The 18,339-nt window shown below is 44.0% G+C and overlaps 1 protein-coding gene across 1 annotated transcript in view; it reads left to right on the forward strand.

Annotated features, from left to right (window-relative positions):
- Positions 1–18,339, forward strand: part of ADAM12 (ADAM metallopeptidase domain 12) — a 331,885-nt gene that overhangs the window by 25,203 nt on the left and 288,343 nt on the right. The window contains exon 2 of the mRNA XM_077877237.1: positions 14,712–14,848. Coding sequence (XP_077733363.1) covers positions 14,712–14,848 — 137 coding nt within the window. The remainder of the gene's footprint in view (positions 1–14,711; positions 14,849–18,339) is intronic.

The following is an 18,339-nucleotide window of genomic DNA, read 5'->3' on the forward strand; positions in this document are numbered from 1 at the left end:
TCCATGTCAGGAAGACTATACATGCTGCCCAGAGGTCCTCGTGGGAGGCTTTGGGCAGCTCTCCTGGTGGGACAAGGATCTGTTGCACCTTGGCGGTGCAGAGTGACTTCCAGTGAGGCAGAGAACTGGCCTGTGCATCAAGTTGGGAGAGCCTGTTGACTTGGATGGGGCTGGCAAAGGCAGGGCTGGCAGGAGCACTGGTCACAACCAGGCCACGTCTGGTGAGGTCCAGGTCATGCCAGAAACCTGAAACTGGAGGGGAGACCAGGGGCCAGACTGAAGGCTCAGGGGGCCCAGGTGGCTTGGCACCACCTTTGGCTGAGAGCGGGGCCAGACTGCCATCTCCGATGCACAGGCTCCTTCCTGCACTCAGGCTGCTATGCAAAGCCCTCCAAGAAATGTGCAAAGTCAGGCCCTGGGGGCAAGAGCTTCCTAAAATGCTGGTCACCTTGTGGGGCCAGGTGAGGCTCGCTGTGGGGACAACACTGCAAGCAGCTGTCCCTGTCTTTGGCCTGAATTCCTGTCCCCTCCCCTCCCCCCTTCTCAGAGTCTGCCCTCTAGAGCATGTGCGTGTGTTTTTGGGAGGAGAGTTTCTCTCCATGTGGCTCTGATGTCTGCTAATACTGTCAAGTTAAAAAATATAAATTGTATTTCTGCAGAAAATCGATGGGATGATTTCTTTGCTCCCCCTCTCTCTGGCCCCATCCCTCCTTGGAAAGCAATCTTGGGGACACATGGGAAAAGTTAGTAGAATTTCAGTGGGTGCCAGTGCGGGGATACTGCTTGCTGATAGTTTTGGGTTTTCCCATGTTATTCTTGGGAGCAGAGAGGGTATTGGAGTATTTATCGGGGTGCACCAGCCCCGTGAGTGGCAAATACCATGTTTCCCAAAAGACTGAAGCTGTGTCTCCCCAGCTATCAGACACGTGGAGGGCAACTGGAAAACACGAAGACAAGAAAGTCTACAAACATGTGGCTTTTTGACACTGAAGAGAAGACATTTGTCTTTCAGTAGTTTTCAGGTTTCATCTAGAAATTAGTCTTAAGGGAAAGCCACTTGGGACAGGCTACTATACCTGAGCATGCTCGCAGGCCGAGAAAGCCATCATGCTAACTTTTTCTGCCTCGGGACCCCAGGAGCAAACATCCTTCGTGCACTGTCACAGAGTGACATTCAAATGGTTTCCTAGATGGAGGACGTATCTGAAAATAGGAGTTCAGGGTCCTTGTTGTTTCATCCCTGAAGCTGGAGCTTCAGAGAGGAGCTCCCTCTTTGAATAAGGAATTATGCAAATATTTAGCTTACAGTGGACGTATTTGGATTCTGCTCCCTTATAACAATTGCATACTAAAGCAGGCATCTCTGGCAGCCGCCCCCTCATAAACTCAGCTTTCTTTAACATATTTAAAAAGCAAATAATTTTGGTCTTGTGGTCTGCTGCAGACATCATTTGTAGTTTAGCCAGGATATTATTTGAGAACTGAAAAGCTCTCTAGGTATTACATCCGTATATAAACCATGTGTTAGAAAGATATAAATTCAGTTTTGAAATATTTGTTAGACTGCTTTTGGCTTTCAATCCGTGCCAAACATGTGCTTCAGTGACGGATGGAGTCATGTGGACCCCTGAATGAAACTCTTTATTGTGTATAGATTTTGTCTTGCAGCAGCTGGGTTACACAAGCTGCGAGATTAAGAGGATCCAGTTACTTAAGAGGTGTGCTTTCGAGCGAGCTGACGATCTCTCTTTCCCCTTGGAAATGTGTCACTGGGTTATTTGGCCACGGCGGATAGTGTCATCCACTCCGAACTGATGGAGGACAATTACGTTGCGGGCCTTCTCACCTTAGCTCCAAGTTCCGACACCCGAATGTGCTCCTAGGAATTGCATGAAGTCTTTTGGCTCAGTGGGCCAGCGAGCTGTTGGCGGGGCCGGGCTCCCAGGCCGCCCGGTGACACGGAGGACGCCGCGCGAGTCTGAGTCTCCCATCTCTGATCGCAGAGTATCGTGGGGGACATGCTTCTATTTTAAAAATCCAAACAAAAATCCCAAAGCCAAAAACAAAAAAAACAAAACAAAACAAAACAAAAACCCAAAGCCTCACTTGCTGTTCATCTGAAATTCAGATTGAACCGGCCATCGTGATTTTGTTTGCTCCGTCTGGCAGCCCTACATAGATCCTGGCTTATGGTCTGTCCTCCTAAACTGGCCTGGCAAAGCGAATTCCTCAGGGGTGAGGGTTTGGGGAGTTTGCAATGCCATGGGGGCCAGTGGAGCGCGTGCCCGGGGTGCACAGGGTAACGGCGGGGCTGCTGGGGCCCACGGGCAGTGGCTCCGCACAGTGAGGCGGGCACTTGCCCTTGGGCGCGGGGTAGCCCCTTTGACTTCTTAGAGGCATCCACTTGCTCAGCCTTCCAGACCTTTCTGATTGTGCCCCCCTCCCCCACCCCAGGGTGGGCAGACCCGGGACATGGTCCTCCCTGCCCTCCCCCCCGCCCCAACAACAGCACCAGCGCAGACCCTGCTCCAGGTGGCACCCCTTTGGTGTCCCCTTCCTGGATCAGGTCAGCTGCAGTCGGTTTTCTGCTTCAACTCGGATCACTCTTTTTTTTTTTTTTTTTTAAGATTATTTATTCATGAGTGACACACAGGCTGAGGGAGAAGCAGGCCCCCTGCGGGGAGCCCGATGCGGGACTCGATCCCGGGACCCTGGGATCACACCCTGGGCAGATGCTCAAGCACTGAGCCCCCCAGGCCTTCTTTCCGCAGGTCATCTCCTCTGATGTCCTCGGCTCTCTCATGGGGGTTGAGTATCGTGCCCTCTGTGGCGCGCATCAGAAGGATCCCAGTGAGGCAGAGGCTGACATCCCCGTGGGTCCCCACCACCACCACCCCCCATGGTTCCTGAGCAGCAGGAGGGGAGTCGCCGCGGGAGGTGACGGCCACCTCCACCCTTGGGGCGGACTCTGGCTGACTCGGGAGTTGTTTGGTTGCTTGTTCATTTTTAAAAATGAGCCCGTTTAATATTCTTAACACATCACATTTCATATCAGTAAATCCAAACAATGAAAAATGGGCAGGAGATAGGAAAACATAATCCCCCCAATTAAGAATGAAAATTACTGGTAAAAATATGAAAAACTTTACCTTGAATGACAAATGCATATTAAAACAATGAGGAAATGTGGGAAATGTTTTTTTTTTTCTTTACAAATGCTCAAATTTTATTTATTGGAGAGAGGGTGCGAATAGGGGGAGGAGCAGATGATAAGAGACAGCAGCCTCCCCGCTGAGTGTGGAGCCTGATGCAGGGCTTGATCTCATGACCCTGAGAGCATGAGCTGAGCTGAAATCCAGAGGTGAAGGCTTAACCAACTGAGCCACCCAAGTGCCCCACAAATGCTCAACTATTTTTGAGCGGGCTTTTTTCAGAACTTTTGGCTACTGAGCCCTTTCGGCTGTAGTTTGACTACTAAGTCGACCTGCCAGGCCCTGATCCCTGGTGAATAAACAGAAAACAGTCCTGCTTCACATCCAGCAAAGGGCAGGAGGGCACCCGGCCCACTCCCCACCCATTCTCCCCTGCCTTCAGCATTCCTTAGTGCGGGGAGGCTGCGGAACCTTGTGCCTCCTCTTGTTGATGCCACCGTGCTACCCGGTGTGACCAGCCAGGAGAGGGAAAGACAAGACAAACTTGCAGTAGTGACTGTGGTCCCCTCATAATGGTGACACTTGGGTGGCATATCTGTGCCTGTTTTATAGAGGATTGAAAATCCATTTAAAACAATTAATTCAGCATTCATACGAATTTTAGGCTGGGACAATGACACTCAGCCTACAGATCCACTTGCTCTGCTAAGATGCTTGTTGGCTAGTACAGGATTGGCCAGTTCTGTTGTTTCATGGGAATAGATCAGACTAAAGATTTGTATTATCAAGAGGAAATTGTTTAAAAGTTCCTAAGCCAGACAAACACTGAGAATGAAAGTTGTTTTTTTTTTTTTTTTCAAGATTCCTTTTATTTACTCATGAGAGAGAGGCAGAGATATAGGCAGAGGGAGAAGCAGGCTCCCTGTGGGGAGCCTGATGTGAGACTCGATCCCAGGCCCTGGGGGTCACATCCCGAGCCAAAGGCAGACACTCAACCACTGAGCCACCCGGGTGTTCCAGAATGAAAGTGTTTCTAATTGAAATTATTAAAAGTGCCCCTAAGTCATTCCGTATGCCTGATAAATATTTATCAAATCTCATAGAATTAAAATGTCTCTGAACTCAGGACTCTAACCCTGTGTTACAATAGTTTTGTTTATCCTGTTTGACTAAGTTAGGATTCCCATTTGGGTCCCTCCAATTCAACCAGCAAAGTCAACAACTAGAATATCAACAGTTGTAAAAATACTATTGGCACCTGCCTTCAGATAACCACACTTTTCCCTTGGTCAGTAGGATTTGGGCAGGTGCTCCCTACCTTATTCCCATGAATCCCCCATCCTTATTGTGTCCAAGTACCACTGTGAAGCCAAGACTCCCAGTCTTGCCCTGTTCCCACTCCCCTAACTGCTTGAGCCCCAGGAGTTCCTACAGCTGAGCATCAGCAGGTAGAAAAGGGGGAGGGAAAGTTCCTGTCATAGGGACATGAGGCAGAGGATATGGTGTTGCATCTTGGAATTCTGAATATATTTTCTCATAAACACACATGGGGTTTCAGGTCCATAATCTATTATCTGAGGTAAAACCTAAAGTGCATTTTTCTCATAAAGAAGATGAAGTCTTCCAAATGGTGGTATGAGAAGCAACTACCTTATGAGTTAATAATTATTTGAGAGCTGGCCTTCGAGAGCTCCTGAAGTCTGTAGAGTCAAGTTCAAATAATCAGCCTCTGCTTGCTTACTTTTGGTGTGCCGCATGCTTGCTGAGATTCAGCTCTCCCTTGGCTAGCATGGCAGGTACACACTCTTGAGAAGGAAATATTGGGCTTTCACGATCACAATTTCTATAATGGTCCCTCAGTTCTTGGTTCTGATCTTAATTTGGCCTTTCAAAGATTTCCTGCTGGGAAGATAATGAGCAAAATGCCTTAGATGAGGATTCTGGTTGACTTGTCAGTTCTTTCTCATAAAAAATAAGTAAATTGGAATTCTGGCTTATAAATAAGACACATGTGGGTTTGTTCTGGGCATTGACCTGCAAAGGGACCAGACATTGCTGGGTAAGCTAAAAATCACCTGTCAGAACCTCCAAGCTGAGAACCAAGCCCCGACGCACTCCCGCATGTCATTATGATCGCCCCAAGACTGTGGGAACTTTTCATTGGTTTGGTAATAATCCATTAAATAAATACGTGTCTACAAATAAATACATACCCATGAGGATATAACAGTGAATTTGACAGACAAAGCCCCTACTCTCTTGTGATTTTAGATTGGGAAGTAGGGACAGACAAAGGGATAAATAAATAAAACAAGTTCAGGTACTTACAAGTTGCTGTGAAAGGAACAGCATGGGATGATGGGCTAGAGAGGATCTTGGGTTGGGAGAAAGCTTCTCTGAAGTGGTAACTTTTGAGCTGAGACATGAATAATGAGATTTGGGGTCATGCAAAGGTTTGAGAGTTGGAAATCTTCAGCAGAGGGAGCAGTAAATGCAAAGAACATGAGGTAGGACATAGCTGGGTATACTAAGGTGTCAGAAGGGTGATCAGCGTGGTCACAACAGAGCAAGTGAGATAAAGTGATCAGGGGATGAAGTTCTAGGATTTTAGGACAGAGGAAAGGATTGAATCTTATTCCAAGTGTTTCCAGGCCAGAGTGATTGTTAATATATCATGCAGTATGGCCGGAGCACAGATCCTAGAACTTTGCTGTGTGGATTGGCCTCCTGGCTTCATGATTTATTTGACCATGGGTTTAATTTCCCTGTGCCTGTTTTCTCATGTATTACATGAAGATAAACTTCATAGAGTGTAGTGCAGTTTAAACAAGTTAAACCTTTAAAGAGTTAGAGTGGGGCTTGGTGTGTACAGTTGATCAATTAGTGCTCACCATTGTGATCGATAAGTGCTTGTCGATCATGTCACCTGTGCTCAACACTGCATTTTTGTCCTATGAATGGTTCTCATTTATCCATTCTTCTCTAACCTTCATACTCTCCGTGGAGAGAATGTTTCCAGTGTGTTTCCAGTGTTTCTGCTTACTACTGTATTCTAGAATGCCTTCCCATTGCAATCAAATAACATCCAAACTCTGCCTTGGAAGGCCCACCACAATCCAGGCCTTGTTTACCACCTGTGCTTTTCACATCACTCTCCATCCCATCATCCACTCCACTGTAGCCACACTGACTGCTCTCTACTGCCTTCGGGCATTTACGTCACATTCCCTTGATGGAAAACAACACTGTAGGTTTTTGCTCTCTTCAACTGTACCTCTCCTTTAAGATTGGAAGAGGGAGAACTGGCTGGTGATGAGGTTATCTAGAAGGATTCAATTAAGAAGTAGGAGACTTTGGGGAAAACAAGAGAGACCAACACAAAGCACAAAGACACTCGTTGGAGCTGTTGACTATGGGCCATAAGACAAGGACTGTGTCAGATCACCCAGCCATGTGACCATGGAACTTAAGGAGCAGTGAATGGCAGTGGCATTGGCAAGACATGTGTGATACAGAATAGTTTGTTGCCTGACTGGGGAATGGAATGAAACCTTTGATTTTTAAACATGCTGGATCTGAGGTGATGATGATGACAAGACATAGGAATTAAAATGCCCAGGAGGTGTTGTAATACAGACTGCACTTGGGTGAGTTCTCCAGATGGGAAAATATCGATTTGGGTAACATCAGTTTAATGTTAATGAGTTCTGTGGGGAACGATCAGAACAGAGAGGGAGGATGGCCCAGAGCTGGGACTTGGGGGGTATTCAAGTCCCTTAGGGAGAGAAGGAAGCCAAAGAAAGAGGGATGAGTAGAACAAGGCAAGACCTGGTCAGAGAATGGTCAGGTGCTGCAAAATCAGTGTGTATTGTAGCAGAAGATGGTGGGTGCACCGGGGATGTTAGAGAGTGCCCTCAGATGGAACTGAGCTTCCGGTGTAGATGTAATGTGACCACTCCCTTGCTGTTGTGTACTTCCCATTTGCTAAATTTATGATAGTGAGTGGAATAAACTAGTTTTCATTCTTTTTGCTGTTAACTTTCAAAAATGGCTCCTGAAAAAAGAAAAAAAGAAAGGAAAAAAAAAAAACTCCTGGAGTATAGATTTTCATCACTGATTCCTTCCCCCTGCACCCCCCCATACCATTTTTTGCAAAGTCAATTTTGAGAAATTCTGACCCCACTCCAAACCCCCAAAGTAATCAAGTGAATTCCTGCAGCAGGTCTTGGTCCCTGTTATGAAGGGCAAAATGAATTTGAAATGCAAAGGCCTTGGGTTTTGCCATTAGTTCTGCCATTTGTTTTTGAGCAACATTAGAAATAATCCATACAATCATGTAGTTCAGTCTGACCATTTGTAAAATGGTCCTTGCATTAGCTTCCACTGACCAGCAAAAGGTATAAAAATAAATTAATGTCATAAATGATTTTGCTTCCTGCAAACAGGGTACACTGTGGGCACGGAGAATTATTTTTCTGTGTAGTAGAGACAATGAATACTTGGGGTATGAATCCATTTGAAACATTTATGGGAAGCTATAATCAGCTTTCTTTGAGTTTGGAAATGACATATAAAACATCTTTTCAAAATTGTAATTGTTCCATAGTGCTTGATTGCTTTTATTTCCAAATGGACTCTGTCCTCTGGCATGCCCAAGTCTGTGTATCTGTGATGCCAGGAAAGCTGGTAAGAATGTAAAACATTCAAGCAGTTGGTTTATTGTCACAAGTCCAAATGATTGATCTTTGTAAGTTAATTTTTTAATTTATCATAAAAGTTTATCCATCATAAAAGTAGTATGTGCTGATTATAGAAAAATCAGAGATACATGCAAACATAAAGAAGAAAAACAGTGAATTCATAGCCCCAACACTCAGAAGAAACCTGGAAGAGCATTTTAGTGTATTTCTTTCCAACACTGATTTTAGAGCAAAAAAGGACGCTAAATGGCACCCATGCACACTTTACATCTATGATCTCACTTGGTCCTCTTATCAGCCTCACTCAATGGATGATGGATGATCCCATAGCCTCCTGGACACAGAAAGGATCTGAGTGTCGAGGAAGAGCAACTTGCCCGCGATCACCCATATAAGGCCTGTGATGGGTGGGGGATGTGTCTTTTGACTCAGGACACTATGGCTACTTTCTTTACACTGGGCTTCGTCTTGATAATTTAGCCCACCAGTGTGGACGAGTGAAATCTTGGGCTCCAAGAGAGTCTGGTTCTGTTTCGACATCCTTTTTTTTTAAAATTTTTATTTATTTATGATAGTCACACACAGAGAGAGAGAGAGGCAGAGACATAGGCAGAGGGAGAAGCAGGCTCCATGCACCGGGAGCCCGATGTGGGATTCGATCCCGGGTCTCCAGGATCACGCCCCGGGCCAAAGGCAGGCGCTAAACCGCTGCGCCACCCAGGGATCCCTCGACATCCTTTTGTCAAAGTATTCATGTGACTGTCACTTGGTGTCACCTTCCTAAACCAACTTTTTCCTTCTGTACCCCCTCCCCCCAGAGCCTTGTAGCCAGCCGTCCAAACATTTTGAAGTTTTTACAGCAACTTGTCATTTTTGTGTTCTCTAGAGTATCTGGGACACGTAGGGGGCCTTTCAGCTGCTTGAGGATCGACTAATTCCCCATATCTCTGCCTTTCTCCTGCTCTAGGAAAGCCTTACTTGATGCTTTTCGCTTGACTGCAGTTGCTGTGTCTTTCCTCCCACCTGAATAGAGAGCGATATGAGAACCGTAAGGGCAAGCACTCCAGTTTGCTGGTATTCGGAGCCTTCCGTGGTCACCAGCCATCTCAGAGCTTTTGACACTGTACTGCTCCAGAATAACATCATTCCTCCAAGATTCAGATTAGGTTTTAAAAGTGATTATTAATAGACTTTGTTTTAAAGGACCGTTTTAGATTTATAGAAAAATCGAGAAGATCATATAGATCCATTTCCATATTCCCCATGTCCACTTTCCCCTGTTATTAACATCTGACATTAATATTGTACTTTTATCATAGCTTAGGAACCAAAAATTAAGGTTAAAAAAGATGTTAAGCAAAATTAACATTTTTTTCAACTGAAGTTTGCACTTTATTCAGATTTCATTACTTTTTATCTCCTGTCCTTTTTCTGTTTGGGCATCCCATCCAGCAGGTGATCACACATGATAGTTTTCTACCTCCTTGGGCTCCTCTTGGTGCTGAGGATTTTGTAGAGCACCCTTGTTTCTGATGACCTTGACCACTTCAAGATGTGCCAGTCACGTATGTTCTAGGACGCACCTCTGTTGGTATTTGTCTCAGGTTAGACTGGGATCATGGGTTTTGGGGAGTAAGGCTGCAGAGCTAGAGCATCATTTTTACCATATCCTATGAAAGTACATACCGACAACATGACGTTGCTGTTTATGTTGCCCTTGATCATCTGACTTGAAGTAGTGTTTTTCAGGTTTTTCCATTCTGAAATCACTCTTTTCAGATTAACTTTTGCCCTGGTTCTTTTGAGCATCCCTGAGCTGTGTCATTTTAAAAATCACATTCCTAATTTTCACCCAGGGAGCCTGCAGATGAAATGAAAGTGATATTGGTATTTGGTTAAGATTGCAAGTAGGAATCTGAACCAAGGAAATAGATTCGTCCTTTATGGGAGCATTCCCACCATATTTCCCTGCAATAAGGAGCAGCTCAGTCAGTTCTATAAAATTTTCTTTAGCTTTCACATACTTGGGGCTAAGGAAAATGCTTTATGAGTTTCCAGAGCCTTGTCCCCAGATTGGTCCGCAGCTACCTCAAATTTTTTTTCCCCAGTTAGATTGTCAAAAGTATTATTTATCTTAATTCTACTTTGAGCAACTCGGATCGATTCTCCCCTTTTAGGTCCACACAGGTGTTGATAATGGTTTCCCTTTAAAGGCAGAACTCCAGGTGTGATGTTGCAGTTTTATCTTGACTAGTAATCTCATCAGGGTTTGCTTCCCCAGTGGCCTAATGGGCAGCCTGACTGGATATCCATCGGTACCTAAGCCCGACATTTCCTAATGATCGACAGGCAGTGGTCATTTTCACACCACTAGTGTGATTTGGTCAGACAAACACTGTAGATTTGACAGATTGTGATCCCAGAGGCCTGGGATCGAGTCCCACATCGGGTTCCCTGCAGGGAGGCTGCTTCTCCCTCTGCCTGTGTCTCTACCTCTTTCTGTGTCTCTCATGAATAAATAAATAAAATCTTAAAGAACTCCACATCAGTCTTCACCTGTGTGTAACCAAAGCCCATCAGTGGGTGTCAGGTGGTGATTTTTAGTAAGGCAGGCAAAGGAGGGTTGGCCAGAGCAGGAATGAGGCAGGACTTCCACAGGCAGCCAGGCTCTGGGTGAGCCACATGGGGGGAATCCGAAGTCACTTTTGAGGAGGGTGTCTTCATCACTGGCTTTTCTAAGACCTTAAAAGCCATTGCAGCAAAGAGTCTTTCTTGCTTGTGGAATTGGGTCTCATACCTTCCCTGTTGGCTGGCCACAATCAAGTCTGGAGATGAAAAGCTCAGATGAGGACAAAAGCAAAATAGACATAGACACTTCCCTTGAAAGTAAAGCTAATTATTACAGAAGATAATTGTGTTAGAAACCAAATTATCCAATATGCTTTTTACCCCTCTATGATACTGAAGCAAACTGGCCATTTTATCAAAATGGCAAGCAGTGTATCTGGTTCCCCAACAGAAGAAAAAAGCTGAAAGTTCCTCCCCAGTATAAGCTATTCACGTTTTTTTATTTAGGCAACCGAGTTTTGTTGATGCCCAAATATTTGGAAAAACAAAATGTATGCAAGCTGTATATTTTTTAAGGTCATATTTTTTCCCTGGGCTTCTAGGCCTTGGATATACGCGTCATTCAGGACCTGTTTTTATGGTTTGTCAACAAGATCACTCCATAAAATACATTCTGATATCTCACAGCTGTGTATAATTTATTCTGTCTATCCATGCAGCACAAATAAAATTTTTATTTGGATCATCTAAAAGAAATACCAGTGTACAAATACATAAGCAAAGCTCATAAGAAATGGTCTTCTGACTACAGATACTGCTGGGGGTGGGTATTGTGCAACCAATTAAAAAGCTGAGGGACGGCGTCATTATCCATGTACATAGATAATAAATACTGTACTCAGCAAAGAGCACAGTTACTCAATTTCTTAAGGTTGCACAACATTCTCCAAGTGCTGGCACAGTCTGCCTCTAAATTCTCCTTGGAATATTTAGAAATAAAGCCTTTTGGACAAAAAGAAGTCAGCCAAAAAAGGCTTCTTTTGGATTAAGATGACCGAATATGTAGGTAAAAAGAGAAGTGTTCAGTGCTTGGAGCATTTTGCCTTCAGAAGAGTAAATAACTCTCTGCTATTAAGAGTCTTGGAGGAAAAAGCTCCAGAGAACCAAGAGTGTTCCTTGTATTTGGTTTGTGAGGCTTCAGCCTGATTGTCATGTAGGAAGCCCCACAAAGGTTCCTCAGCTTCCCCCAAATCAAGGATTGTGGACTTGCAACGCCCCCAGCTCCCCTGCTGGCAGAGTCATGCTAATGATTTACCCAGGAGACCTGGACCTGATGGTTCCATCTCCTTCCTTCTAGGATCTATGGCTTCTCAAGCTAGTTCTGTTGCATGCAGAGACTGTTCTCCAAGTGTCCGGGCCGGGTCAAGATCTAGGTCTTTGAGCTGCGTGGCTGGAATACTCCTAGAAAGCATCCTGTCTTCCCCAACGGTGGCTGGGTGGTGGGTGATGCATAACTCCTGTTTTGGATTTAATAAGCCCTTGGACAACTGGATTTGTGACTAACTACTCAAGTCAGCAATCCATTTGTGTTGGAAATGTAACTGCCAGAACTGCCAGGAATACTTATAATCAAATTGGTTTGTTTTTTGTAGAGAAAATTTTTAAATGCTTACAATCACTTTCTTAACGGTTTTACCCGACTTTTCAAAAGATTAAAATACTGGCCGCGGTGACTCTTGGCACATGGCATGGTTTTCATTGGTTTAGGGGAAAGTTCAGATGGATCTCCAATTCTTATTCCATAATTGCTGGTATTTCGGAGCCTTCTTAGAGTCCAATTCAAATAACACACCTGCTCTCTTTTAAGATATATTCAGCTAATTGCACTCTATAGTCTGGCTCGGCAGGAGCTATATAACTGGATCAGCATGAACTTTTGGTAAATCCCAGCAGGGGAATCCCACTGAGAGTCCTGAGCAAGAGACCTGGGTCTTGGCGAGGATGATGCCAGTGAAACAAGTGGACGTTGTTCTCTATGCTTCTCACGTATTTTTTCCTGGCCTCCCCATGCTCTGGTTCATTTTATAGACAAGGAAAGTACTTGCTGTCCCTCTGCTGACTCATTCTCCCTGTGGCTCTGTGTGAGTCTGGAAGGTTCTCCTCTTCACATCTGGGCTTACGTGCACCCCCATCCCAACAAGTAAAGGTCTTTCCTGGCCTATCCATCAAGGGCAGCCCTCCCCGGCACTCTACCATCACCTCATTTTTAAGGATATTAAATACCTTTAATTTGGAAACCATTGCACTTTTACAGAAGTGGTGCAAGGATAACACAGGACCCCCCTGACTCTTCTCTGAAATGGTCTTGTTGCCCATCTTTCTTCCAATACAAGAACGTAAGTCATGAGGGCACCTGTATCGGTCTGCCTCTCTTAGATGCCCCGGATGGAGACAACAGAGTCTTCTGGGGTTAAGCTGCATTTAAAAGATGAGGGTCCTGGTAGTGTGGGCAGAGGGGCTGTCTCCACCCAGGCGACATTAGTGCAAAGCAGAAACGATGGGTTTTTTGAATGGAAGACATCAGAGTGTCTGCAGAAGGTAGACAGGGAATACATAGTTGTTGAATGAGTAAATGAACGAGTGAACAAACAAACAGGTGGGCAAACAACTGGACCGGAGACCCGCAGCTGATACGTGGAAGAGTTGGTGCTGGTGCCGGGGTAGGTCTTACCCCGAAGCCCCTACTTGTAGTGATGTTGCACTACCAGGGAGCACAATGAGGGGTATGAAATCAAGCCAGTAGACAAGGGGCATTTGTGCACAATCTCTATGCTGCCAATGGCTGCCCTCTCTGCAGCCAGGAGAAGGGCTTCTGGCATCTTCTATTTGGATAGAAATTCTGTCTACTTCCATCCAGCCCTCCACCAGTATCCACAGATGTCACCACTAGAACCGTCCCCTCTGGTGACAGAGCCAGAACCCTCATCCCTTAGGTTCATCCTAAAAAAAACTCAGCTCGTCCCAGCCCTGAGCATGCACACTCTCCTCTCCTTGTTCACGTGGCTCATGGTCCTCTCTCCTCGCATCCCCCTGACCCCTCAAGGCCAATGGGCCCACTCACCTCCTCTGCCACTGGCCAAATCCCTAACTCTCTGCTCATCCCTGTTCCCATAGTCCCTTAACAACTGGGAATTTTAAATGCTTTGTGACCAGCTTGAGAATTTTCTGGAGTGTCTGTGTCAGACAGTTAATACTCGAGTAGTAATCCTTTTGTAACCTGAATATAACTGCAGACTTCCACATCGAGAATGATAAAATGGTGTGGATTTAAAAGTATTTGGGGAACTGTAAAATGTCTAGGATTAAAATTTCAATACCATTTGTGCCCAATAAATGTGAACTCCTTAGTAACTTAAAACTGTGCTATTATGACTCAGGTCTGAAAATTATGAGTCCTGGTTGAAGAAATGGGAATAACATGTGAGGGAATCTGCTCCCATCCTTTACCTTGAGGGATATACTGTGGTCGCACCAAATAGCAGGAACGTGACCTCATAGGAGACCAAGCCCAGAGAAATTACCCGACTTGTTGAGAAAGCGATACACTCTCCAGAAGAGAAAAAATGTTAGACTTTCCATTAGGATTGTTTATGGAATTGGGGCTAAATTGAACCTGTGTCAGGGCATTAACTGGTTCGACAGGACCCCAAGAAACAAGATCATATAATAGTTTATTGAATGACTTAATTTTTTTTTACATAAACCAGTCTAGTCAGTCTGAACTGGCAAATTAATTTTGTCTATAGAATCACTCACTGAAGCATATAAAATTAGCCTCCGTTAGTACAGAGAGGAGAATTGGCATTGTGTTGAGCTGATTCACTGGGACTTAAGTAAATGGATTTAGTCTTAATACAGCTAAAGCCTCGAGACGTTTAATAGGGAGCTGATCTTAAGCAAAGCATTAATTCATCATTTAAGAAGTCACCACTTGTGTGTTTTTGTTGCTCGGTGAAGGACGGAATTATATACTTTGACTTCGATCATCACCCAGCACATGCCACAGGACTTGAAGGGAAAAATAAGCTTTGGCGTAAGTCACAAAACTGTTTGCTTAGATTGATAGAGAATTCATCACTTCTAACACTGACCGTGACTCAGTAGATAACGCGGTTTCCCTGGCTTCCTTCACCTTGCAAATATTGTCGCTGAGTCATTTGTGCCCTAAGTTTCTGATGCCAGACTCTTCCTGACAAGAATGAAGAATGGGTCTGTTTTCTTTTTGACACAGGGGTGAACCTGGGAACCCAATTAGCACCTTCCATGCATGCGGCCGGAAGAGGGGGCCGGGAAGGAGCATATGAAGTAGTCCCCATCTCTCTCTTGAACGGAGACCTCTGGGACCCAACGGAGAGCATCCACTCAAAGGTCAGTTGTGTTTTCTGTTATTTTCATGACCTTTCGATGGCTGAAGTTCAAAAACCACGTTAACTGCATTCATATTCTTCTGTTCAACTCTTGTCTTTATTTTAATGCTGGCTTTATTCTTAGAAAGTGAAATCTTGATTCTTAAGAGGAAATACAGACCAGTTTTGATGTGACAGTCCTGATAGGTGGCCCAGCGTTATTTACATCTGTCGAAAGTTATTTTTCAAGCGTACGCCAGGGCTCGCATTTCCAGATACACAATTTCTGTGTGTTGTACTCGACTGCTGGGTGTTTTTCTGTTCCATCAGCATTTTGGTTTTATTGATTGATTATTGGTAGAAACATGTTAATGTGACTTTTCAAAAGTTTGTAATGCGTTTTAATGCAGTTTCATGCTTTGTTTATTTTGGTACATATTTGATTTACGCCTCCTGTGATGTAAGAGAATTGAATGTAAAATAATGGAAATATTAGGGATTAAATTTAATATTTCAATGATTTTTAGCTGCCAAATCTACAGGACTTTCTTAAATTTCAGAACTTGTTGGAACAGTTGGAAGGTGATAAAAATCTATAGTAATATGAGCTCTTCAGAGAGATCATACAGATGGCTTTGTCCTTGTGTTATGTGGAACTATTTTTAGATTACTTTTCATAATAGAAAACAGATTTTTTTTTTCCTGAAAGAGCAGTTGAGATTGTGAAAATCCTCTGTAGCTTTCTGGAAGGGCTACAGTGGGCCACCTTTCTTTGAGTAATGATAATATGATTTACATCATTATTTTCTAGGGAGGCTTTCCGTTAAAAGTGAGCATTCAGAAAGGGTGGAAGTTTGGTTAAAGGATCCAAACGCCAGATCTGCACTTTTTGGATATTTCCGTTTCATGGAGACTATTGCAAATTTAATATACAGAGTCCAAACCACTCATGGTGGTATGGCTGGTGTTTTCCAGAAGACTTAAGACATTAAAGAATAGTTCATTGTGCCATTAATCTGAAACATTAGAAAGTATATGATAGATGCAGAAAAGAGAAGTATACTATTTCAGAAAATGTATCTTTAAAATATTTGTAGATGCTAATGAATAATGCAACAATATGGAACGATCTGAAGTTTCTTGGGTGGTGGAAACCATTATGGGGGCTTTCCCTGATAGGAGGGTTGCCAAATTTAGCAAATAAAAGTATAGAATTTCCCTTTAAACTTGGACATCAGGGGATCCCCTGAGTGGCTCAGAGGTTTAGTGCCTGCCTTCTGCCCAGGGCGTGATCCTGGAGTCTTGGGATCGAGTCCCACGTCGGGCTCCCAGCATGGAGCCTGCTTCTCCCTCTGCCTGTGTCTCTGCCTCTCTCTCTCTCTCTCTCTCTCTCTCTGTGTCTCTCATGAATAAATAAAATCTTTAAAAAAATAAAAATAAACTTGGACTTCAGATAAACAGTGAATTTTTAAAATTAGTTTCAGAGGTAGAATTTAGTGATTCATCAGTTGCATATACCACCCAGTGCTCATTACATCAAGTGCTCTCCTTAATGCGCATCACACAATTACCCACCTCCCTCCACCTCCCCACCAGCAACAGTGAATTTTTTTTAAGTCTATCCCATGCAGTATTTGGAACATTATTGAAATCCACATTTAACTGGTGTCCTGTATTTTATCTGGCAGCCCCACCTGGGGATTGTATCAGAGTAACAAACTGATGAGGGTTCTCAGCATGTCCCTGGAATGGACCAATTCAGGTGAGCTCTGGTTTGTGACCTCCAGCTTTATCCTTCCTGCCAGCCAGCCATCCTGTAGACATTACGGAGCACGCTGGCGCAGCTGCTTCTTGCCAAGCTTACAGCCTGATATTTATGGGCCGCCAGCACCATCTTTATAGAAAACTTAGAAAACCATTATTATTTGATGACTGTCTTAGCTCTTCTGCAATTCTGTCTCCCATTCCAAACCGTGCACGTAGTAGGCACACGCCTAGCACACCGACATAAGTCCAGGTTACTGAGATTATTTAAGATTATTTAAGATTATTTAAGATTATTTAAGATTATTTATTATTTAAGAAAGTAGGGACTTAGGTGATTTAGAGAACAGCACTTTGTCACAATGCCACGGGGCTCATGGGATCAGCATTATGGCTCTGTAGTTATGATGTGTACACATGTGTGCTGGTTAACCACTACGAGCCTACATGAGAAAGGGTATGTGTCAGTGGCTGTTGTCATGCTTGCACAAGTGTGCCACAATCCTCCACCAGGTAGATGTGTGTACCTGTTGTGAGAATAGGGATTCTGGCTAACGGTGTGCATGTGCGTGTCTTGTTATCAAATTGTACGGTCAACGTTTTATTTTTTTTTTATTTTTTTTCAACGTTTTAATTTTAAACTCTATTAACAGAGTATATCCTCAAGTATGCAAAACATACATCAATGACTATATTATTTTTTACAACTATGCCTGCTATACCTTAGAATATAGTTTGAGATACACATTCTTGCTTTTCCGCCCTGCTATTTTATTCTTTGCTCTCCTGGATCTTTCTATTTAACCAGTCTTTGAGAGTTTAATTTAGTACTGGAGATGGCACAGGCATCTTCCTTTTTTTTTTTTTTTTTTTTATAAAGTGCTCCCAAGGGATTCTAATGAGCCCATGAGATTAGAACCACAGCTCTAGTGGAAGCAGCTGGAATGCTGGTCAACCTGACTGAGCTGATTTCGGCAAAAGTACTGTCACATACACTCTCTCTCTCTCATTCTCCCTCTCCCTGCCCTGTGATTAAAATATATCTGGATAGGATATTATTAGGCCCATTACAAATCAAGAATCAAGCCATCATTGCCACTGATAATTTACTTGAAAGAGCAGAGGATGGGAAAGAATGTGACTTTGCATACATTGGAGAGCTTCCAGTGTTTACTTGCTGTCATTTTGGTCTAAAACGTGAGGATAAGCTTATCTGCTTCTTCTCCCCATTGGGGTCATGGTAAGAATGAGATGAAACAATAGCTATAAAAATACGTCAGGAACAAAACCCCACTATGCAAGTGTAAGGTGATATTGCAAGTTTAAAGTGTTTTAGGGACCCCTCTCCAATTTCACGTCTTGAAAAAAAATCAACCCTGGACCCGGGGAACACATGTCAGGATGTGGCTCCATCGGGAGATGATCTCCGTTGGGCCCAGCCTCTGAGTGCTCCAGGAAATTTCCAGCTTTCTCACATGAGAATGAATATATGGAAACAGTGTGCGAAATGGAAAATAAAAAGGCAGATGGATTAGAACATGAAACCAAAGCTTCCCTTAGAATATCGTGGGTCTCAAATATCAAACATCAGATGGCAGCTAATTAACGTGGCACAAATAGATGCTGCTGCACGCATCGAAAGGAGCCCTGCTTTCCCTTTGAATGACCATCTGCTTTAGCCCTTCCAGGGAGACTTCTCGTGGGGTTCCACATCCGGTTCTCGCCTCCCCCTGCATTCCCACCCCCAGT

The sequence above is a fragment of the Canis aureus genome, chromosome 29, assembly GCF_053574225.1.
Source record: "Canis aureus isolate CA01 chromosome 29, VMU_Caureus_v.1.0, whole genome shotgun sequence".
NCBI classification, from domain to species: Eukaryota; Metazoa; Chordata; class Mammalia; order Carnivora; family Canidae; genus Canis; species Canis aureus.